This window comes from Hyaena hyaena, unplaced genomic scaffold (genome assembly GCF_003009895.1).
Source record: "Hyaena hyaena isolate Hyena2069 unplaced genomic scaffold, ASM300989v1 scaffold_44, whole genome shotgun sequence".
NCBI lineage: Eukaryota > Metazoa > Chordata > Mammalia > Carnivora > Hyaenidae > Hyaena > Hyaena hyaena.
Window position 1 is genome coordinate 3,876,935 of NW_024080676.1, and position 24,075 is coordinate 3,901,009.

The following is a 24,075-nucleotide window of genomic DNA, read 5'->3' on the forward strand; positions in this document are numbered from 1 at the left end:
AAAGTTACAGGAGGCTCCTGTATCCACAGATGACACAGACTGTTGGTTTGGAAGAGTCCCCAGAGGTCATGTTATTTAATCCTGTCACTGCGCTCAGCTTTGACATGCTTTTTTCTAAGAAGGTGCAGACAGCTGACATTTTGCTATGTTCACGGCCTCTCCTCTACTGGCATGGAAATTGCCCCAGAGAACTGATGATTCCCAAACAACAAATCTGTAAGATTATGTGACATATAATTCTAATCACGTTTCAGAAACTTCTGAAAACATAATCCTGTGAAATTCTAGAAAAAGAATGTGTTTTTAAGAATTTAACATGTTCTTTTATTTATTTTAACATTTACTTGTTTATTTTGAGAGAGAGAGCACGTGAGTTGGGGAGGGGCGAAGAGAATGAGAATCCCAAACAGGCTCTGTGCTCAGCGCAGGGGACTTGACACAGGGCTTGATCTCACGACCACGAGATCAAGACTTGAGCTGAAATCAAGAGTTGGATGCTTAACTGACTGAGTCAGCCAGGCAACCTGAGCATGTTCTTTTAAATTTAAAAAATTGTTTTTAAGTTAATTTCTCTATTTTGAGAAAGATAGCGAGCAGGGCAGAGAGAGAGAGAGGCAGAGAGAAAGAATCCCAAGCAGGTTCCACGCTGTCACCACAGAGCCCGATGCAGGGCTTGAACCCATGTGAGATCATGACCTGAGCTGAAACCAAGAGTTGGAAGCCTAACCAACTGAGCCACCCAGGTGACCTGAGCATGCACGTCCTTTTAGAGATTAACCTTGATGGGAAAGAAAGGAATCTTGCCCATGTGTATATGGCACAATATAATATCGTCACCCACTTATCTGGCATCCATTTCAATAGCTAAAAGCAAAGATATTTTCAGAGAGTGAAGAGCGATTTTGAGGAACGATATTTCCAGTGGGCTGAAAAATTTGACTCAGTTAAGCTCATTTCACTGGGATCTAAGTAAAAACACTGTCGGGGAATATCACGTGCAGGGATTAAAGTGGAAAGAAGCCTTGTAATTTAAAAACCATCCAGAAATGCTTATTAATAATACATTAAAAAACACTTTGAGGCAACATCTAATTGGTCAAAAAAATAGCACAGGTCACCAAAATATAATATTTTATGATAAGTACAGAAAATAGTTTCATTGTCAGTTTTTTTTTATTGGGGTGAAATATACATCATATAAAATTCACCATTTCAACCATTTCTTTTTAAAAAAATTTTTAATGTTTTATTTATTTCTGAGAGAGAGATAGTGTGAGCAGGGGAGGGTCAGAGAGAGAGGGAGACACAGACTCTGAAATAGGCTCCAGGCTCTGAGCTAGCTATCAGCACAGAGCCCGATGCGGGGCTGGAACCCACAAACTATGAGATCATGACCTGAGTTGAAGCCTGACGCTTAACCAACTGAGCCACCCAGGTGCCCCCATTTCAACCATTTCAAAGCGTCCAAATGAGTCGTGTTCAGTAACTTCACATTGCGGTGTGGCCACCACCACTATCTAGCTGCAGAAGTTTTACATCACCGCAAAAGGAAACCTCTTACCCACAGAGGTCATTAGCAGTTTTAAAGCAGATTTCCCCCCATTTTATTTGAAGGTATTTTCACAAATAGCTTTTGTTTTAATCATGTTAAGAGGTTGTTTTTGGCATGCATCAGGGCTATTAGGCCAATCATCTGTGACTGGTTTGCAAATGTGACAATTTTTGAATGTGGAGAATGACATGAAATGAAAAGTCCTTCTATTGTTAAAAAAAAGGGGGGGGGGAGGGGGGACTTTGACCCGGAGCAGGCTGTAAAGATCACTTAAAAGGCAAAATAGTCACAGATAACGCTGAGGATCTGGTTTTCCAAGGATTTGATATTTCATTTGCCGTTTTCTTTTTGAAAGTATATTTCCCAGGTTTGTATTTTATCCAACCATAGCTGTTTGCACTAAAATAAAATGACTTTCCTTCAGGTCAGGGGCTTTGCGTGCTTAAGAGATTATTCTTCATCCTTCAGCACTTTACACTTTGAACCCAGTGAAGTTTTAAACAACAACAACAAATTGAATGGGGAGGGGTCTCTAACCTTCTAGGGAGCACCCTCAGCCATAGCCCCCTCACCCCCAACTCCCTTTGCTTAGGTGTGGTCTCCCTCCTCCCACCTTTCTCTTCTTCTTAGCACCTGTTCTTTCCTGAACAATGTTCCATTCTTTCAGCTAACAGCTGTGGACTGAGCCACCTCTGTTCGGGACAGAAGGGCCCAGCTCTCTGCCCTCCAGCCGCAGGGGTGTTGGTGATGGATAGTGCTTTAATGCCTTAACCTGTTACCCTCCATGAGCTTTCATTTCGATCCAGGACTCTGAGACATTGCCTTATTCCACACGGATGCCTCTTTAATGACACAATTTGGGAAAGTCCCGGCCAGAAGGGATTTGGGGGAAGGAAGCATCCACTGATCTCTTCCTCTCTGTTTAACATATTCACGCTACGACACCCCTATTATGTCATATATTATTATAATAATATATGATATTACTTTCCAGATGAAAAAGCTGAAGCAAAAAGGGATTACGTGACCTTCTCAGAGACCATGAACTAGTAAGTACAGAGAAGTATTCAAATCCAGGCCTGCCTGATTTCGAAGATCCTATTCTTTCTAGCCAAAACACCTTTCTGAGCACTTCTTAAATTATACCATGTTGGTCCTGTATGCTCGGTCTATGCATGACACCATCTCGTCTCTTGATAATTACAGCTCACTCTCAGACTACACAAATGATTGTGGGAATGTTCTTGGAAAAATATGTATCTGTAGATATCAAACGTGCTGGGTCAGCACAGAATTCAAGGGCGGACCAGGAAACCTGTAAGAGCCTGAAATACTGACGAGCATGTTCTGTAGGGCTTCACTGGGTTTCTCACTAGTAAATCAGTTCTTTTAGTTAAAAAAAATGTCTAGGGCAAATACAGAATACAGGCTAAACTGGACTAAGCTCTATTGGCCAGTATATTACACAGGGTTAAAAAAAAAAAAAAGAGAGGAGTGGCTTAGTACTCCCTTCGCCTCACAGGCAAACAGGGAGACGGGGTCTTGGGGCAGCCTCTGCTAATGTGAGCTCCGACAGTGATTTCACCTCTCTGGGCCTGAGGCTTCTTGCCTCAGAAATAAAGTTGCTAAAGGGGCGCCTGGGTGGCTTAGTCGGTTAAGTGTCCGACTTTCGCTTAGGTCATGATCTTGCGGTTCGTGGGTTCGGGCCCCGCGTCGGGCTCTGTGCTGACTGCCAGCTCAGAGCCTGGAGCCTATTTCANCGGTTCGTGGGTTCGGGCCCCGCGTCGGGCTCTGTGCTGACTGCCAGCTCAGAGCCTGGAGCCTATTTCAGAGTCTGTGTCTCCCTCTCTCTCTGACCCTCCCCTGCTCACGCTCTCTCTCTCTCCTAGAAATAAATAAAAATATTTTAAAAAAGAAAAAAAAGAAATAAAGTTGCTAAAGAGATGGCCTCTCAGGTCCTCACCAGGAGACCTGTGTGAGCTGGGTGGAGGCTTCTCTGCTGCTGGCTGTGTCCTTACACAGAGCAGGGGGAGCGGGCTCAGCTGGCATGGCTCAGGGAGCCTGTGGCCAGCACTGGCTATGTTATTTCTGGGGCCCAGGAAGTCCAGCAAGTGTGTGCAGTGAGAACACTAACGCTGTCTCTAAGGCTGAGACATCAACAACCCTGAGGAAATAGAGAGACACATCTTAAAGAAGCAGAAAGGTCCCAGGTTAGTGAGATTTAAGGGGGCTTACAGGGGGAATCACAAAGCAAGAGACACAATGTGTTTGACGGGGAGAGAGTGGCAGCCCCTGACCACTACCCAACAGAGACAGAATCTGGTTAAGTGGACTCAGATGGTTTCCTTGGCAAGGTCATGTCCATAGTGGGCAAGAGCATTGTAGCCCTTTAGCTTGGAAGCAGGATCTGGGGTCACCCATGAGCCTTGAGCATCTGACACCACAACGTATAGCAGCCCACACCAGCCAGGACCCCTCGCATGCGTACGCTCTCACCCTTCCCAATAGTATAAGACGATCACACCAACTGCTCACCTCTGGATAAGATTAACACCAACTTAAAGAGTCATAGGAGGCTGGGTAGAGGATTCCTTCATAATAAAGCTGGAATAAACTTTTTTAAAACAAAGTTACATCCTCAAAACCCATCCATCAGTTTCACAAAATATACACCAGTGGCCACAGGAAAGAAAGAGTGACTTGTGCTGCAGAAACTATATGAGGAGATGTTATTCAGATCCGTGCCTCACAGTCAGTGCTGCAGCATCTTCACATGGGACTGTGAAGGGTGGACATTAAAGGGTGGACAGATACATATCATCTCCCCTCCACCCCTCAAGCTGTCTTTTATCCCATAACATTCTACCCGTGGACCTCAGGGCAACAAATTCTGCTCTAGGACACAACAGCGTATCACCTCTGTCCAGAGTTTAGCCAAAGGATCATATCTATAAGCCCTTGGACTTCCTCATAGCCATGTTACCACTTAATTTGCTTTTTATCTGAACTCTAAGGATTTCCACTCATGGTTTACCCAGTCTGCTTATAGAAGTAGAAACAGAGACTATTCCAAGATGATCTTATGCCTGGAGATCTTTCCTGCTCGGAGATCTTTCCTGCTCTCATTTCTCTACTCAGGAGAAAACAACGTATACCCCATTGGTGCATATAGTTTGTGGAATCTAGTTTTATTTGACTCTAATTGTTTTTTAAGTAACTCACTGAAATACAGGCCCAAGCACCTCTAGCCCTTCTCCTTGGCAACCCCTTACCCAAACCATCCCAGATAGAGGAATATCAGCCCAGTGAGCAGAGGCCCATCAACTGCAAAAATACGTATTCTAAACTTTAAATACAAACCATCACTGTAAGAACATACAAATAAAGAGGGGCTTCCTGTTCCAAACAGAATTCATTTACTTGGCCTAAATCAACAGCAGCACTACTGAAATTTGGGGCCAGGTAATTCTTTGCTGTGAGTACTGCTCTGTAAATGTAGGGTGTTTACCAGCACCCCTGGCATCTACCTACTTGGTGTCAGCAGTACCCCCTACATTTGTGACAATCAAATGTCCCCTGGGGGCGAAAGTGCCCCTGGTCGAGAAGCACTATCTAAATGATGCAACCAGGCCTTCGCAGAGGGCAGCAGAAGACTTCTATGGAGACTCTAAAAATCCAGAGGGACCTTTCCATTTCCCTGCTACAAGCTATCATTCATTTTTTTTCCTTATTCATATTCTTTTTTTTTTAAGTTTATTTATTTATTTTGACAAAGAGAGAGAGAGAGAGAGGAGCAAGCATGAGCGGGGCGAGGGACAGAGAGGGGGAGAGAGAATCCCTAGCAGACTCTGCTGTCAGTGCAAAGCCTGACGTGAGGCTCCATCTCACAAACTGTGAGACCATGACCTGAGCCAAAATCAAGAGTCCACACTCAACTGACTGAGCCCCCCAGGCGCCCCTCTTATTCATATTCTTTAACCAGCCTGAATTCCTTGATGCCACTGCATGAGGGCAGTAGTAAGATCCTCTTTGAAAATGAACCAAACAGTAAAATCTCCACTGAACAAATGAGGTTAGTCATCTGTGGGCGGAAAGCAAGAGACTGTCTGTCAATGTGTGTCTGAAGTGTCTGGTACCAGCCCAGTCTCCTCCAGTCGGGTGATGTAGGAGTCCTGGCTGGAATGTAACTGTGGCTCCGTTCTCGCAAACCTAATTAAGTGTATAACAGCCCACAGGGAGACCAGATGCACGAAGAGAAGGGAGTTGTTCAGCTATGGTACACTGGTGATCACTGGATCCAGGACAGAGGGTGCCTTGGACATATGGACTCTGATTTAGGGTTTTCCTGGCTCAATCATGCCCACAGTGGGTGAGAAATAGTGCCTTAAGTTTCCTTAGCCGATGATCCTGAAAGCTATAAACACTAAGCAAATTCTAGTAATGTGACCCCAGTGTAGCTTGCCCACAAGGAGAAAGAGGCCTTGTCTGAGGATTTCATCCATTGGTGTGACACAAGAAGTTCCATTGAGCAGGGTCTCAGCAGACATAATGCAGGTGGGCCGTGTGAAGAGAAATACTTCCTGGGAAGTCTATCTTGTCTCTACCATTAGATGCTGTGCCTTCTTTTTGCCTTCCCACATCAGCACAGGCCTCTGCCCTAAGCTTACAAAGAATGAGAAGAGAGATGCTCCTGGTCACATATATATTCAAGAGTTGCTCTATCCATCATGAGGCCCTGGGCAGCTTCCTGCTCTGCTTTCCATTCTAGTTAAAGGCGGTTGGGTCCATTACCATGAGGAGGAAGATAGACAGCAAATGGTCACTCATGATGTGTGGGTTGAAGTACTGGCTATTGTGTTTACTTTTTATTTACTTGTTATATTGACCATGAAGTAAATACCATTCTTGATACTTCAGCCCATGTTGTCTAACTCTGTCTTCGCAAAGAGGCTGTGGGGAAGGCATCTCGAGTTATATTTGACAGTTGAGAAAACTGACGCTTACAGAGTTGAGTGACTTCCTCAGGACCCATATGCTAGTAATTGGCAATTGAAATTCAGCCCTTTTGGGCTCCAATTGCATTGTCCTTCTAAACATGTCATAGGAACCTTCTAGGTGACCTCATTGGATGCTGTATAGTTGTGTTTTCTGACCCCACTGTTTAGGGATGGGCAGCTTTCAAAGATGGATGATTCAATCAGGAAACATCTCCTGAGGGCCTTGGGATAAAATCTTTGAAAGCTGCCTATCTTTAAACAGTAGGGTCAGAGAATGGTCTCCATGCCTAAAGGGTCACACAGCATAGGGGCTTTGGGCAGTGGCTTGTCCAAACTCAGCCTTTGTAGATGGGGGACACAGGGGAGGGGAGGGCTTATCCAGAGTGGTGTTGTAGAAAAGCCACGCATAGAATATATGAAAGCCTCATAAAAGAAAGATAAAAGGGTGTGGTAGGTGAATGCAGGTACAGAGGGGGCTGATGATGATGCCACTGACAGAAATAGGGAGGCTCAGAGATGGAGGTAGTGGCAGAAAGGTGAAAATAAGGTGAATTTCTTTCTTTTTTTAAAAAGTAATTTCTACACCTAAATGTGGACTTGAACTCATGACCCCAAGATGATGGGGTCACATGTTCTACCTACTGAGCCATGCAGATGCCCTGGTGAATTTATTTCTGAAGAAGTGAACTTGAAAATCAAGTAACTGGAAATTCCAATTGAAGATTCTAAGACCTGAGGAGGGAAGTCATGTCCCAGAACCTGTGCAATTAGATCTCCAAGTGAGAGTCCTGGCAGTGAGGTGCAGACACCCAAGACAGGGTGCTGCTGTGTTTGACAGATTTTTAGCCACTTAGGTTAAGGCAGAGGAAGGGTGTTTGTCACATCTACAGTCCTTGCAAGACTAAATGCCACAAGTGTCACAGTCATCAGGTAAAGTAACCAAAATGGCCAAAAAGAAGAACTGAAATGAATATAAACTTTACCAAGGATCAATGCAAAATTCTGTATGTTCAGGAAATCAGCTGTACAACTACGGAATTAAGAAGAAAGAATAACAAGGATATTAATGACTGCCAGTTTTAATCTAACAGTTATTATATTCCAGGATCACTATGTGCCCTTGATGGATACTCACCATCTCTTTATTTTTGTGGTTAAGCATTTAGGCAAAGTCTCATGTAAATTTTGATAAACCTAAGAATATAAACACAGCTCTTTACTTATACTATCATCTGGTACCAAATCATTGCAGTTAGGCAACCTTCTGAATTGGTGTTAGGCAGGACAGAGGACACAAATCACAGGGATCAAGTACTTCATTTCCTTATTCCTTGACATCCCACCTAATTACAGAAAAAATTTAAGACGGTGCTTCAAGTCCATCATGTATACAATTTCCTGTCTTTGAAAAGTTCCACGTCAACAGTGCACATTTTACCAAAACAGGCCAATTTTGTAAAGACAACTGAGTAACCAAGTGGAAAAAAAATTTACTTCTGCCTAAGAGGATGAGTGTAGTGTATGATTATCCACAATATAGTTTTGGTTTCCTACCCTATAATCTATGGTTTTATATTGCCTATTGACCACTCACTCTGTGATTAAGCTGGACTTTGTCCCAGGGAGTAGTCGGTGGAGATCATATGATGATTCAGGTTCTATTCCCTTTCCTTATTTAAATTCCCATCTGGATTTCTTAAAAGAGGTTCTAAGGTTTAGCATAGCTCCAGGTTATGAAATGATTGGAAAGGACTTTTTAAAACTCTCTTACTCATTTGAGAGAAGACCTAATATCCATGTCTTGTTAGTTTCTTTGGCATGTTTTCCTACCACTCTTTTCCTTTCACTTCTTACTGCTGTGCCTCAAGTCCAGGCTTATGGCACTAGATGCTTGATCTCCTTAACTGGCCCTATTACAGAGTATCCCTGTCTCCTATTACATGCTTGCTGGCATGACATTTCTATCCCTGTAAACCATTCTCTACCCTGCTGTGGTTAGAGCCCTCACTGTCCTTTGTGAGCTGGCCCCACTCTACACATCCCAATTTATCAGAACCTTCTGGTCCTATACACCCTACTCCATAGTCTCTGTTGGACAGAACACTCTCCTTATCATCCCACCAATGGACTGTGTTCAAGTCCAACTCCAAGCAACAGTTTCTCTATTTCCTCCCTCCCAGCTCATTGCTTTTCCTCCAATTCTCACACTACTTTTGTCTTACTCGCCTCTCAAACCTAGCTCTTGAAGCATCTTCTCCATGAAACCTTTCCAGCTATTCCAATTCTTTTCTTATACTCATTTAGTCTCTTACTACTCTCATTGATTCATCTGCCCCTTTGCCATGAGAGTGCAGGGACTCAAGAGCAAGGAAAAGACTGAGGTACCTTCTTGTTCCTGTCACTGCAGGTCACATACCACAGCACCCAACAACACACCCTTGAAATGGCTGACCGCGCCGATGGAGCCTACCGCTCCCACATCAGCAGTTCATTTCAGACCACCATTTACCAAACACCTACCAGGTATAAGATCCAAACTATCACTGTGAAGGGCAGTCACTCTGCAAATTACAGACTCATTTCTCCTAAATTTTGTCTCAAAAGCTCTAATTCTCTAGTCTTTATTATTTGTGATACCTTTCTTGCTCCACGTGTCACATCACCCATGAAAAACTGAAGGTCAAGTGGTAGTTGGAATATAAAACACTCACTGAACATTTAAAAGTTCCAATCTCCAAAAACCAGGATGCTGTTACAATGAGGTAAAAAGATCTTCAAAATAAAAAGTTGGGATATTGTCTTTTCCACAGCTCAGAGGAGGTTTTTGATTCTTGCCCCTTGGGCCACTTTTGGTTTTTAATTTCTAAATGGCATTTTATTAGATAATTGTTATACTGACAAAAGAACACTGGAAAAACAGATCTCATGTCCCCAGACACTTGTGATAGGCACCCACAAAATGAATAAGAGACAACTACAATGAATACAAATGATTACAACCATCTTTAACATTAGACATTAAATAGTAATCCACAATGAAATGGTTGAGGATTCAGAGCAGACAAACCCTTCCTTAGAATAGTTTGTTGTATTCAGGCTCTGAAACTGACCTTTGGTAGAATCTAAGCCTTTGGCTTTTATTTTTTACCGTCTCTCCAGAGCTTTCTACCTTCATCTTTCAGTGGCAAAAGCCAGCTAGAATAAGCCTACTTGTTCCTACATATTTCTCTAAAAACTCAGGGTGCTCCCCTAGAGCAATTGCCACCCACTGCCTTACAACTAGCAAAGTATTCCAGGATTTCAGTATTTCTCAGATGCAGTAGATCATTAAAAAAAGAAGAAGAAGAAGAAGAGGAAGGAGAAGTATTAGATGGGGAAAATCTTACCTCAACTTCTGACTGGCAGGGACAGTTATTTTATTAAGCTTGTCCATTCTTTTTGTTAATTATAAGAGCCACGAATAACTGTCAGCGGTAAGGTCAGCAGTCCCTGGCCCTCCTAGGGAGTAGCATGGTAAGCCTTTGATCTCAAGGGTCCCAGTCACTTGAGTCTGATTTCCGAGAGTGCAGGTTGCTGGCAAACACCCTACACTAGGGAGAAGTAAAACTTGCTCGAGCACATAGTCAAGTTTCATGTTTCTACATAATCATGTGATCTGGGTAGCCAGCCAGCTTGGCTGATTACTCCACGTTGTGTAAACTTTAATAGTGAAACCTATTGGACATGCAAATTTCTTTCCAGCTGCTTTCTTTTATAACCAGATTTGTAATCAGGTCAGGATGGGCTTCTGGCTGGTCACTACTTCCAGTTGTCCCAAACACATATAGTCCCTGTTTTCAGCGGGTGTCATTCTGTTCCCAGTAGCTTCCTGGGCTCAAGGAAAAGCAGAATAACCATTTCTCAGGTCTTTGGGACTTTCTGCTCATTTGCATAAATTCATGGATAAACTTTTCCACTTAAAGAACCATGATATGAAAATAGCATTTCTGTACTGTCATTTAGAGAGCAGAAGGCAGTTTAAGTTCAGGAAAGAAGAAAATGAGAGGGACAGTTCCCTTTATGCCTGACACACTTCTCTGTAGCCAGCAAGAACACCCGCTCACCTTGGTGAGGAAGGTGCGCATTTACCACATTTACCCACGTGACCAGTCCTTCCTGGGTCTGAAGAATACAGAGAAAGGACAGAGTAGAGGTTCCAAGTTACCTCTTCTGTTACAGACCACAGGTCTGGCTAAAGACAGAGGAGGAAGGGGAGGAAAAGACAAAAAGAGAGAACTGAAGGAGGTGGTGTGGGGGGAGTGAAGAGGAGAAGGGCAAAGAGGAGGAGGAAGAGGGGAGGAGGAGGAGGAGGAAAGGGAGGAAGAAAGAGGGGAGGAGGAGAAGGGAACGGAGATGGAGGAGGGAGGGAGGAAGAGGGAGGGGAGGGGAGGAAGAGAGGAGAGGCAGCAGTGGCACTGGCAGAGGCGGAAGTCAGATGGATTTCTTCCCTTCTCTACTTCTTTGTACAAACAGAAATCCTGATTGTTCATGTACGACCTCTGAATTTCTAGTTTGACCAGATGATTAGGAGCAGAATCCTCAGAGCTTTTAAAGGTGGGGCCCTTCTGCTTGGCCAAGCCACTGAATTGGCAGGGCTGGCAAGGGGGCAGACAATCTTTCACAAGAAAAATGCAAGCACTTGCATCTTCCAGTTGTTTATTTTCCCCAAACAAGAGCTCAATTTGCTTGCAGTGGATCCTGAAGGAGCTCTAGACCCCCACCATCCTCGCTCCATAGTTCTTAACTGAAAGAAACTAGTAGTGCAGGATGGTGAAGGCTGTTACAACGTCATCAAGGATTAAGAAAATCAAGCTTCACTGAATGGGATGATGATAGTCAGCCTGTTTCTTCTAAATTACTGTAAAGTGCACCTCATCTGCCACTTGACTTTTCTCTCAACCAACAACTCCGTTTAGCACCTGGACTAGCAACTTCTTATTTCCCCAGAGAAAAAAAGCAGGGGCAAGAGTTACACTTCTGCTTTTTCTTTTTACAGCCACTCGTCTTTCTTCTTTTTTTACTGTATTTAGTCTGACATAATAAAAATGAGAGTCTGCTTTTCCAGACTGGACATTTTGCCCCATGTGGTGTGTCGTGTGACAGCCATATTGTTCCAGGCTGCCATGACTGGTCTGTAGCTGTAACTGGCTTACCCAGAAGATCAGTGCAAACATGGGAATCAGTGCAAACATCCTAGCTGAGGACCTGTAAAAAGAATGGGGCCACATGTGGTTTCCACAGCACATGGAGAACAGCACAGCGTAATAAACAGTCTCAATTTGCATAGCACAGTGGACATGAAAATTAATCATTAGATGAGCAGAGGAAAAATGGATAATCCCAACTTACCTTAAAGAAAATTTGGAACTCTATACATTGTTGATAAAAATACAAGTAAGTGCAATCACTCTGGAAACACTCTGGCATCACCAAAGTAATTTGAGTCATAGAATGGTATAATAGTATGAATATACCATGTACACCAAGGTCATGTGCAAGAATTGTTACAGAAGCACCATTTCTAACAGAAAATTCAAAAACATTGGAAATAATTGCCATTGCTGATCAACAGGAGAATTAATAAATTAATTGTGGCCTATTAATGCAAATGAGTATTAATCAACAATGAAAATGAGTCAAGTCAATTGCATAAGTATGGATAAATAACAAAATAATTTGGGCAAGAAAGGCAAGTTAAAGAAGATCACACATCATGATTCCAGTATAGTAATGTTAAAGACATGTAAAACTAATATATTATTTAAGACATATACCTATAGGTCAAACAGAGGGAGGGAATGATAAATGTAAAATTCAGGTGAATGGTTACCAGGGAGTGGGGTTGCAGTGAAGGGGCATACAGGGGTTCAAAAGCAATGGTGGTGTCCTACTTCTGGAGTCGTGTGGTAGGTATACAAGTACCTACTATAGGTATTAAATATTTAACAGAAATAAATAAAAGATATGGTCTAGAATTATGAGGCAAAGCCAGGACAGCCTGCTTAAGTTTCAGTTAGCTTTGTGAAATGTTGGGGCTTGAGAACAAAAAGACAGATTATATTGGAACTTGGGGATGAGACCCAACCAACCTTGGTTTCTCTGGGGTCTTTCCTTGCATCTACTAGTGACAAAAACAACAACATGCTACTGAAAGCTTTCCATATTTCTATATTACAACATTCATTTCATTTGTGAAGAAACTGATTTATAGAGTGGCTAAGTACCTGGCTCAAAGTTCCACCATTCACTCATGGAAGAGCTGGGACTCAAACCCAAGTCTATTTCCATACTCTAACCTGAGAATCACAGGGCTTTGCCATCTGTGAGATGAGATGTGTGATTCACAGGGCCTGCTCTGACATAGAGGCACCAATTTATCCTTGACCTTGGGTGAATCACTTAGTCTCTCTGACCTCAACTTGTCTTCAGAGGACAGAAAGAGGATCCAAGGAGAGCTCAGGCTCCTTCTGACTTGGTATCTGAACACTGGCCCACGCGCACAGAAATTAGATTACACCAGTGGCAATACCCTTATGGTTTCCAGAAGAGAAGCTTCTGGTGGTCTTTACTAGATTGCTTCCCAAGGACAGACTAGGTGGTTGTGGCGGTTTACAGAGCTTTGGAAGTCATCCAAGTCTTCACTGGAACTTAAAGGTAAGCCCCTCTGCTCTGCCCCCCACCTGCTGATGGCTTTTCCCTTGCCAGGGTTGGTTTAGACACACTGCCAAAGTAGGCAAGGGGTGCTGTTGGCACTATGCCCTATGGTTCTGTGGTTCTAGCCATAACCTACCCCCATGATGGTCGCCTCACAGCAACTATGAGGGGGCTACTATTTATCATCCCCATTTATGATGTGAAGTCTGAGCCTCAGAAAGGTGACATAACTACCTAGGGCCATCTGGTCTTCCTGCCCCCTAAGCCAGGCCCCTTAACACCCAAACTATTCAGTCTTTTTCCCCCTCTTGTGCTGGTCCTTTCTCTTGGGCTGAAGTTGGGTGGGTGTCTTGTAGGAATAGTGGCCCTGGCAGCTTTCTGACACTGCAGGCCAAAGTAGCTGTTGGTCAGGCTTATGCCTAATTAACTTGCCATTGTTAGTTAAGGGCCCAGATGGAAGAAAATTTGGGAGGAAGCTAAGGGAGGAAGGCTGGCACACAGAAAGCAAGTGGAGGAAAATAGCAAAAGGGGCCAGAAAAGGCAGAGAGAAAAGGAAGTGTGGCAGATGCTGACAGTCTGTTCTCCTTTGCGGGAAGCAGGGACAGGAAGGAAGAAGACAACACATCTGTGACTTGAGCGAATGGGCAAAGGCTCTTTTCAGCCCAAGGCTCACTCACTTTCGGTGAGACCAATCTGCTCCCTATTTTACCTATTCAGTAAAGTCAATATTCTGTATGTCAGATCGGCCTAGAATGCAACATCTATATTACTGGGAGAATAGCCTGGATGATAACAGCCTTTACCCTTGTATCAGTCCAAGTCTCTGGTTAGAAGGAACATTACAGTAGCCTATTGTCAGGATGGACAACTCTTGACCAATGTGCTGTCACCTCCTCCCTTGCCTCCAGCTCTCAGAGCCAATCTGCTGACCAGGTTCTCTTTTGTAGCATGTGCACTGTCACCCTGCTCTCATGCCAGCCTGGGCCCTCAGTTGGGTAACCACTCAGCCTCCTCCTACTTCTTGGTAGCCAGATCCACCCTCATTCTCATCCCAGCCCACGTTCCCAGCTGATGACTTTTCTTAAGGACTTCAGAGGCTTTCCCTTTCTTCAAGAACCAAGTATGGCAAGACTGTGGCTGAGTCTCACCTTAGGATCCATCTTATTCTTCACTACTTCTGGGCAGGTGAGCATCCCTTTGGGAGTTTTCAAACTCTTTTCTCTACATCAGTCACACAGCCCAACCACCAGCCAGGAGCAGGGTGGGAAGCAGATACGTGGAGTCTGAGGCAATTAGGAGGCCAGGTTGTTCCCATCAGTCAGGACCATGAAGAAGCTAGACAACAGGCAAGGGCAAGGGGTGCAGAGTGCTCTGTCCAAGGAATGGGAGTGTAGAGAGCCAAGATAAGGCTCACAGTCTCTAGGAGTTGAGGTCGTGGAGGCCAGAAGTCCTTGGCAGCAGATGCTCTGATTGATTACAGTTTTCTGTTTTTGACTTTTAAACTAGGCTTGACATTTCTTAAAAACAAAATTAAGGCAATTTAAAAAAAAAAAAGGCAAACCTTATATATGAAAATAAATGGAAATGAATGAAAGGTAATATATCACAGAGAAGAGGATTACCTTGACTTCTGAACACAGTCCTCTGTACATCCTCAATAAAATATATTCTATGGAAATAACGGCAAAGAAATTTCAAATTCCAGTCACTGCTTTTACTTTTAGTAATAAAACATGTATTATGAATTTTGAAATGATACTAAGCTATGAAAAGACATGGAAGGACTTTAAATACACCTTAGATTACCAAGTGAAAGAAGCCAATCTGAAAAGGCTACACCCTGTATGATTGTAACCATATAACATTCTGGAAAAGGCAAATTAATGGAGAGAGCAAAAAAAATCAGCAGTTGCCAGTTCTACAGCCTCTTCCATATTATTTCTCTGATCCCAGTTTCAAGTCTTATCTATCTCTAAATAGATCCCTGGCTTCCCCATGTCTCACCAACATTTCCTTTACTGCTATCCCTGGAATGGTTCCCCTGGACAACAGTATCCCACTGAAGGGTAGGACCCAGATTACCCAGACTGCAAAGTGCCTTGAAATTGGATAACATTTCGCAGCCTAACATTGAACCATAATTTGTCAGGTCTGGAATAGGCATTACACAGTGAGTTACCAGATTTAGCAAGTAAAACTATAGAATGCCCAGACACATTTTAGGTAACTAACAGATACACTTTTAGTAAAAGCATGTCCCAAATATTGCATCATGTCCTATATTTTATCTAGCAACCCTACAATGAGGAAATCAAGGCCCAGAGGGTGAAATGACTTTCAAAAGTCTATTTTAGAGAAAGACCCCAAACCAGAAAAAAAGCAATAGCAGAAAGAACTAAGATTTCCTTACTTCCAACCAGTGTACGGTGTTCTGTTTTGCAAAGTCAACAATGTCTGTGGTCAAGAGATGTTGAATCAGAGCAAGGAATCAGATTGCTTACGGAAAAATGTACATGCTTTTCTATTTATTCTATTTATTTAACCTAATAATTTTGTCTGCAGAGCGAAATGGCTTAAAACTCCAACCTCAGGTTACCTGAATGGAAGAATTCAAATTCCCTTTTAAGAAATGGAATACTAAGGATTGGCTGCCTGGAAACATCCAAGCATGCATGTGCCAGCCTGAGAGCCATAATGAGAAAGTGCAATAGATCACTATCACCCTTCCAGAGCGTGACTTCCTGTCTCGTGTTTTCAACATTTGGCTCTTTTGTAAGTCAAAGGACCCTCGTGTGAAATGTAACAAATATTTATAGAAAGCCACGTTCTGTAAAGAAATCTTCATAAATGTTCTATAACAGCACCATCTAAAGAGATCTTTCCAATCAATAAGTAAATGGCTAATCCCCCAATAGAAAAGTGAGCAGAGAGCACAAAAAGTTAACTCATAAAGGAAGGGGTGCAAATGGCTGATGAGGAAGCTCGCCATCTCACTAAAGCAAGGAAACAAATTAAAGTAAGTATAAGTACCGTTTTTATTTAAACCTTTCAGATTGGTTCAGTTTTTAAGAAGTGATCAGCTTCGGGGGGTGCCTGGGTGGCTCAGTTGGTTAAGCGCCCGACTTATCTCCCAGTTCGTGGGTTCAAGCCCTGCGTCAGGCTCTGTGCTGACAGCCAGCTCAGAGCCTGGAGCCTGTTTCAGATTCTGTGTCTCCCTCTCTCTCTGACTCTCCACTACTCATGCTGTCTCTCTCTCTCTCTCTCTCTCTCTCTCTCAGGAATAAATAAAACATTAAAAATTAAAAAAAAAAAAGAAGTGATCAGTTTTGGGGTGCCTGAGTGGCTCAGTCGGTTGAACGTCCAACTTTGGCTCTGGTTATGATCTCACAGTTCGTGGGTTAGAGCCCAGCAAGGGGTTCTGTGCTGACAGCCTGGAGCCTGCTTCAGATTCTGTGTCTCTCTCTTTCTCTGCCCGTCCCCTGCTCATGCTCTGTCTCTGTCTCTCAAAAATAAATAAACATTAAAAAAAGAAGAAGTGATTAGCTTCAAGTTTGTCAAAGGCATTGTTAAATGGGTACTCTTGTGACTGACAGGGCTCCAAATGGAAAGAAGCCTCCCAGAAGACAATTTGGTCATGTGCATCAGGATTCGTAAAATGTTAACATGCTCAACAGAATAAAATAAAATTTCAGAACATTTTCCCAAGTGGAGACTTATTTATAATAGTTCAGGACTAGAAATCATATAATCATCTAACAATAATGTAGTCACATCATAAATTATGTTATTTCCGTAAAACAGGATGCTCTGCGGTCACTAAAAGCAGTATTTTCAAGAAAGTTACAATGATAGGAGAAAATCTTCATAATACATTGGCAAAAGATAAAAAATATGACCTGAAACTGTCCATAGAGCATGATTCGGGTTTTATAATTACACACATACAAGATAACAGACTGGCATATAAAGAATGACTATCTCTGGTGATCATCACGTTCACTTCAAAAATGTTCCTAAATTCTCCAATGGATCTTTTGTTCAACTTAGAATTAGGGTAAAGATGGAAAAGATGTTTGTTGAACAGGTAAAATATTGTTTCCTTGTATTAGTTCCCTAGAGCTGCCATAACAAGTGGTCACACATTTGGTGGCTTAAAGCAACAAAAATTTATTCTCTCTCGTTCTGGAGGCCAAAGGTCAAAAGCAAGGTGTGAGCAGGGCCATGTTTCCTCTGGAGTCTCTAGGGGTGTGTCTTTATTTGCTTCTTCCAGCTCCTCATGGCTCCAGGCATTCTCTGGTTTGTGGTTGCATAACACAAATCTCTGCCTTCATGTGGCATTCTTTCTTCTTGCTGGGTCTCTCCTCTGTGTGTCCCTTATAAAAACACTTGTCATTGGTTTGGGGGCCCATCCAGTTAACCCGAGATGATCTCATGTCAAGATCTTTAATTTAATTTCAACTGCAAAGACCTTTTTGGGAAAAGGTTCACAGGTTCCAAGGGTTAGGGTATAGACATACCTACCTTTTAGAAGGCTACCATTCAATCCACTACATACTGTAAGTCAGTCTTACTTGAATTATAAATGTTAAGTACACAAATATGAAAAAATATTTGTGTCTCACTTAGGACTATTTCAATTACAAGTAACAGAAACCCAACTCAGGCTGGATTAAGTCAGAAAGGAAATTGTTGATTTACCCACTGTCCTAGTCTAAGCAAGCTACAGAGTTCAGGACCCAAATACTGTGGTTAGGACTAGTAGTCACACTCTCTGACCCTCTTGCCTAATTCCTTCTCCCAAGGTGGCTGGTGACTCTAGCTCAGTGGGTTGCGGGATCTAGCTTGTACCAGCTCTTGGAAGACCATTAAATTTTCAGAAATGTTGTGAACCTATTGTTAGTACAGCCATTATTTGAAAAACAAATTATATAAGCCTATAATTAAATAAGTTATATATAAAACCAAGATAATAGATATTCAAAATTCATCTCTTCCTGGTTATTTTACTACATTTTGCTAATATCTGTGCTCTTGAGTTTATTCACATTTATGGTTTCTTCCTTCCTTCCTTCCTTCCTTCCTTCCTTCCTTCCTTCCTTTCTTTCTTTCTTTCTTTCTGCTACTGTACATCCATTCCCAGGTCCATGTTCAGTGACACTATGTTGGAGCTTGAAATCAGCCATGGTGGAAGTATTTACACCACAAGAGTTGGCAAACACTACAAACCAAGGCTGGTTGAGCTTTTGTTTGGAAGCTAATTATTAAACAGTCACCCACACACCAACACTCTGGCTGCCCCAACCTCAGGTTCAAGTACAACAGGGTGGCACAACATCCTCAGAAATGTGAGATCCATCCTGATTGGATATTTTGGTCACATCTCCATCCTTGGAGCCAACACCAAGGCCAGGGGAAAGTGCCACCCTGTCCTCTATCTTGGAGTTGGCTCAAAGACCCACCCCTGATCCCCACATGAAAGTCAGGAGATGTCATTGGAAGAAGGGAGAAGGGCTACCAGAGAACCCTCAAAATATAGCCACCATAGCTTGTAAAGCAGTAGCTTACTCTTAGTATCTGTGTCCCACCTCAAGGCCTCCTTCTTCTATTCATCTTGGACAAGAGGCAAGTGGTTCTGGACTAGTGAAACTCCGGGTAAGTGGGGAGAGATGGGTAGGTTCTGACCTGAGACTTCTTCCCCACAGTCTTCAATCTTCCCCTTTGGTGGCATGATGTCCCCACTATCTTTCCCTAGTCCCATTTTTTACTGTTCACAGCTTGCTTCCAACATATATGAATGAAACATACATTGTTGTGTATGTTCCTGAGATTTTCTTAAAGAAATTTAAATTATTTTTTCTTTGAAGTGTTCCTAATCAATGGGTGAGACATACAGACAAATAATTACAAACGATGTGAAGTGTGGTTTCACAGAGAGACAGAGTGACAGACACAGGGACAGAGAGAAGGGTAAGCTGCACTAATGGGGAGTTAGGAAAACAGGGGCAACTCCCTAGAGAAGAGGACCTGTGAGCTGGAGCTTTCCATACACATAGGAAGCTTGTAGGGAGAGGAGCACACAGGGACTTTCTCTCCCAAGGGAACAACGTGAGCTATGGCGCCACAAGACCACCCAGTTTCATTTGCCTTCTTTTTCCAAAACTCCAGAGACCTGAAGAAGATTTCCCCTCCTCTCTTGCTTTCCTTTCTATTCTGAGCCCCAAATAGAACTCAAACATAGGAGTCATGCCAGATCACTGTGTGGTACACCTTTGCATGGGGAGTGAAGAACACCCAGGCTTTAAGTGAATATACACAGGATCTGGGCCATCAGAATGCCCCACAGCCACCTCGGAAACCTCCAGCTGCCCTAACACCTCCTTAGAGGAAGGCCACTCCTCTTCAAGTGTAAGCACTCAAAGGAAACAAGTTTAGCTTTTCTCTCCGGCTCAATTTCTGTATTGCCACAAAATCGTTTTCTGTTTTCATCGCAACAGTAGACATTTCTGCAACAGTCTTTCGAGCCTGGGGACCAAAGCCCCATTTATAGCTTTGCTTCTATGGGAAAAAAATGCTTTCAAGTTCCAAATAACCAACTTACAAATAAATGACTGAACTCAACGAGAGCTTCCTGTGATGTTTTGCACACTTCAGTGCTAAAGGCTGGTGAGTGTGTATGTGTGTGTGTGTATGTGTGTGTGTATGTCTTAACATTTCTAAATATGGGCTCCAGGTGTTACATTTTCAGACCAACCAAGTGTGACATTTTTTTCTCTCTTAAAGCAACAGAATCATTTCTTGGGTGAACACATACCCATTTAAGAGGAAACTTGGTGAAAGAAATGGCTAGGACCAAAAAAATAATATAGCAATGCTGAGAGTTGAGGGAGGAACGTATGTATTTGCAGAGTATAAGAAAAGAGGTCAATTTATTTTTTAACTTTATGATTACAGGTTCAGGCCAAACAGAAGGGCACCTCCAAGCACATAGATAAGTGTCAAAGCCACCGAACAGCTGTTTTACTTTGGGTTCAGAGATCGCCAAGACGAAGTTGCTCATCTGCTGCAAAGCAAATCCAGACACGCCAAAATTTCTAAGCCACACAGTGAAGACAGCACACAGTCTGTGTCCCTGAGAAGTCAATATCATCAGATAATGCACACATCAGAAGGGGTGACCATGCAAATTGCTTTTTTGCATCGCAAGAAGACTCTTGGGCTCAATACTTGATTCACTTCACTCTCCCACCCTTGTTTCCGCTGTCTTTGCTATACCTTTGACCTTTTCTGTTCAGCCTCTTTATTTCTCTCTCACTTCCTCTAAGTAGAGGGGATGACGTGGTGAGAATTAATGCTCCTGAATCAAAGGAATTAATTAAGCTATAGCTCTTTTTCCCTTTCAAAACTTTATTTATTTCTGCTTATTTGAGATTCATATCTCATTGGCATGAGGAAGTATTTTTCCCTATAAACATTGACATGTAATCTTCTATATATCTATATATCTGAAAGGCAGACATTAAAAAAAACAATAAAATACTGATAACTACCAAACTAAACATTAAAAAAAAACAACAAAAACTTCCTTGCTATTTTGAACAAAGTCCAATATCTCCAAGTGAGCAGGATTAGCTATATATTTTGTGGGATCCAGTGCAAAATGAAAACATGAGGCTCCTTGTTCAAAACTTATTCATATTTTCAACATACTGCAGCACTTAGGTGGTTGCATCAGTTAAGCGTCTGACTTTGGCTCAGATCATGATCTCAAGGTTCATGAATCAATGCCCCACGTCGGGCTCTGTGCTGACAGCTCGGAGCCTGGAGCCTGCTTCAGATTCTGTGTCTCCCTCTCTCTCTGCCCCTCCCCTGCTCATGCTCTGCCTCTCTCAAAAAAAAATAAACATTAAAAAAGAAAAAAGAATTTCAAGACAGTGGTGGTGGAACATTGAACAGGATAGGGCTCTTCTGAGGGTGGAGCCCTTGGTGACTGCACCAGCCACGTGTGTGCCCATGGACCTTGCCCTACTAGAGGGTTTTTATTAATGAGAGCACATACACAGACACACTCTATAGGCCGGTGTAGAATTAACCAGAAAACTTAAGGTGAAAATTTAATAATGTGACCTCACAAAAAAGTGCAACCCTCCTGTGGTGGTTTCCAGTATACTTCATTCACTCATTTCCAAGGACTGACACAGAGAAAACATTGTAATTCCTTACAGCACCTGGGCCAACTGATGAAGGGGGTGTGTTGGGGGCCTGTTTTCAAAGTTTTAGAACTTAACAAAATACATTTAAAGTGTGCTAAACATGGAAGGAATTTTGAAGTCATGTTTCTCCTGGGGCTGGAAGCGTTTGTAACAAGCGTTTGTATGTGGGAGAGCTGGAGACTGGGAGCCGCCTTGGTCTCCAGGAAGTGATCATCAGAGCAGGTCAAGCCGGGTTTACAGCTGAGAGAAGTCTGTAGAACAGGTTTCTCAGGTTCTAACAAATCAAATCACAGCCACATTGCTCTCCACGAAGTGCCCCGCACCTGCAGCCCAAATGGTAGTTTCATTCTCTCCTGGTCCTTCTGCTGCTGGTCTCATGGACAATCCCCCCGAAACCCCCAGTAAGTCCCCACCCCTTGACCTCCTGGGCAGTCTCTCTTCCCCTTGTGACAATGAAGTCATAGTCCCATGTCCTTTCTTGCCAACTTGGCAGGATAACAGTGGCATCTTTCTCTGGACAGATTTCTGCTGGCTTCAAAGTGGGGACAGGGACAGGGAAGGTTGATTGCTGGGACTCCAGGTACACCTGTCTCCAGCAGGATTGCGTGCAGAGGAGGCAGACTGCATTCTCTGGGGGCACACCAGTCACCATCATGAGATTTATGCTTTCTCCTCGGTTACCTACTCCAGTCCCCAATTTAGTCTTATGTGAGCATAGGGACTGCATTTATGATTGTTGCTGCTTCAGAGATGAGGAAGCTGGGGTCATTAAGAAGACAAGGGACTGTGACCAAGCATTGCACTGCCTAACATTCAGCCTTTATTCTGTACCATCCACAAAACTTTTTGCTGCAAATTAAAAAACAGCAAATTTTAACATTTTCTAAGGAATAATTATATTTATAAGATTGTAAATAAGCTCATTCACTCTCCCTCTGGTTTCTCCTCCCTCCACCAAATCCCTCTCCGCTCCGCACTTGCTGATTCACCTCCTTCTCCCTCAAAACCCAATGGATGATCTAACTTCCTAGTCTTCTCTTCCTTCCTCCAGTAAGATGCTGTCTGAACACAGACACATAAGCAAAAAATCAGCAAAATTCAGAATACTCACCAGCAAGGAGAAAGAAGCTAATCTCCAAAGTTGGAAGGATTTCCAGAAAGTTAAGAAATTTAAAAATATAGAATTGTGTTGCCTAAGTTAACCAGTAGTGCTGTACCAACTTGCAAAACTTCAAAAATGTGCCCACAGACCTTTATAGTTTATAAAGCTCTTTCACATATATTCATGCACTTGAACTTCACAATACAGTATGACATAGATGCTATTATTAGGTCCATTTTACAGAGGAGAAAACTGAGACACAGAGCAGTTAAGTGACTGGCCCACAATTACTCAACAGAAGAAGTCAAGTCAGGTTTTCTGACCTGGGAGCCATGTTCTTTCCACTCTCCCACACAGTTTGTTGTTGAACTACACTTTCAGAACAATGCACCTGTATTTCCTCTTTTTCCAAATGACGAGAGGCACAACTCAGAAAGAGCTACAAGCCTCGTCTGAAGTTTTGCAGCTTGGATATCCTCCTGCTGCCAAATTTAGAAGTCTCTGACCTTCTTTCAAAACTTAAGTAGGTTTGAAATCAGTGGAGAAAATATGGATTATTTAATAAAAGAATCTAGGACAACTGGGAAGCTACTTGTGGGGAAAGAAACTTGGATCCAGTACCTCATTTTGTACACAAAAATAAATTCCAAGCAGATTCAAGATGTAACCATGAAAACAAAATCATTAAAGAAAACTAAAGGAGGACACAGATTTTGTTCTCATTTCAGAGTCTCAGAATGGGAAGGGGTTTTATAAGTCTGACACAAAGCATGGAAGTCATAAAAGAGATGATCAATCTATTGGCTACATAAACACACACACACACACGTATGTTTAAAAACACCACCATCAACTTAACAGAGGACCGTGGGGGAGAAGAAGGGGGGAAATAGTTGGGGAGAGGGAGAGAGGCAAACCACGAGAGACTCTTGAATGCTGAGAACAAACTGAGGACTGATGGATGTTGGGGGGGAGGGGGGAGATGGGCATGGAGGGGGGCACTTGTGGGGATGAGCACTGGGTGTTGTATGGAAACCAACTTGACAATAAACTATTTGTAAATAGAATAAAATAAAATAAAATAAAATAAAATAATGATCTGGGTTTTTTTAAATAAAAATAAAAATAAAAAAATAAAAACATCACCATCACCACCATTTACCAAATCAAAAGTCAGAGATCAAATTGGGGCAAGTACTTACAACCTATATGCAGAAAAAGGGCTAATTTTGTAATAGGTAACCAAATCCAAGAAACCACTAAGAAAAACACAACAGACCCAGTGGGAAAATAGGCAAAAGATGTAAATGGATGGTTGGCAGAAATAGAGCCCTTAAAGAGATGGAAAAGATGCACAAACTCACTCATATAAAGGGAAATGCAAATGAAAACTTCAGCTTTTTCCACATGTCAGATCGACAAAGATCCCAAAATCTGATAAGGTACTGGGTGTTAAGAGGGTGATGAAGCGGGTTCATTCCCACCTCTCTGTTGTATAATCTAAGCGTGAATTAGCATATC

At 42.6% G+C, this 24,075-nt stretch overlaps 1 protein-coding gene across 3 annotated transcripts in view; it reads right to left on the bottom strand.

Moving 5' to 3' along the window:
- The window catches only part of BLNK (B cell linker), a 101,940-nt gene that overhangs the window by 63,682 nt on the left and 14,183 nt on the right, over positions 1-24,075 (bottom strand). For 2 of the 3 annotated variants that reach the window (XM_039230172.1, XM_039230169.1), the window contains exon 1: positions 9,936-10,128. The exons of the other annotated variant lie outside the window; for it this stretch is intronic. In XM_039230172.1, the coding sequence (XP_039086103.1) occupies positions 9,936-9,982 (47 nt within the window). In that variant the 5' untranslated portion in view covers positions 9,983-10,128. Of the gene's footprint in view, positions 1-9,935; positions 10,129-24,075 lie in introns of those variants that run through there. 3 annotated transcript variants of the gene reach the window in all.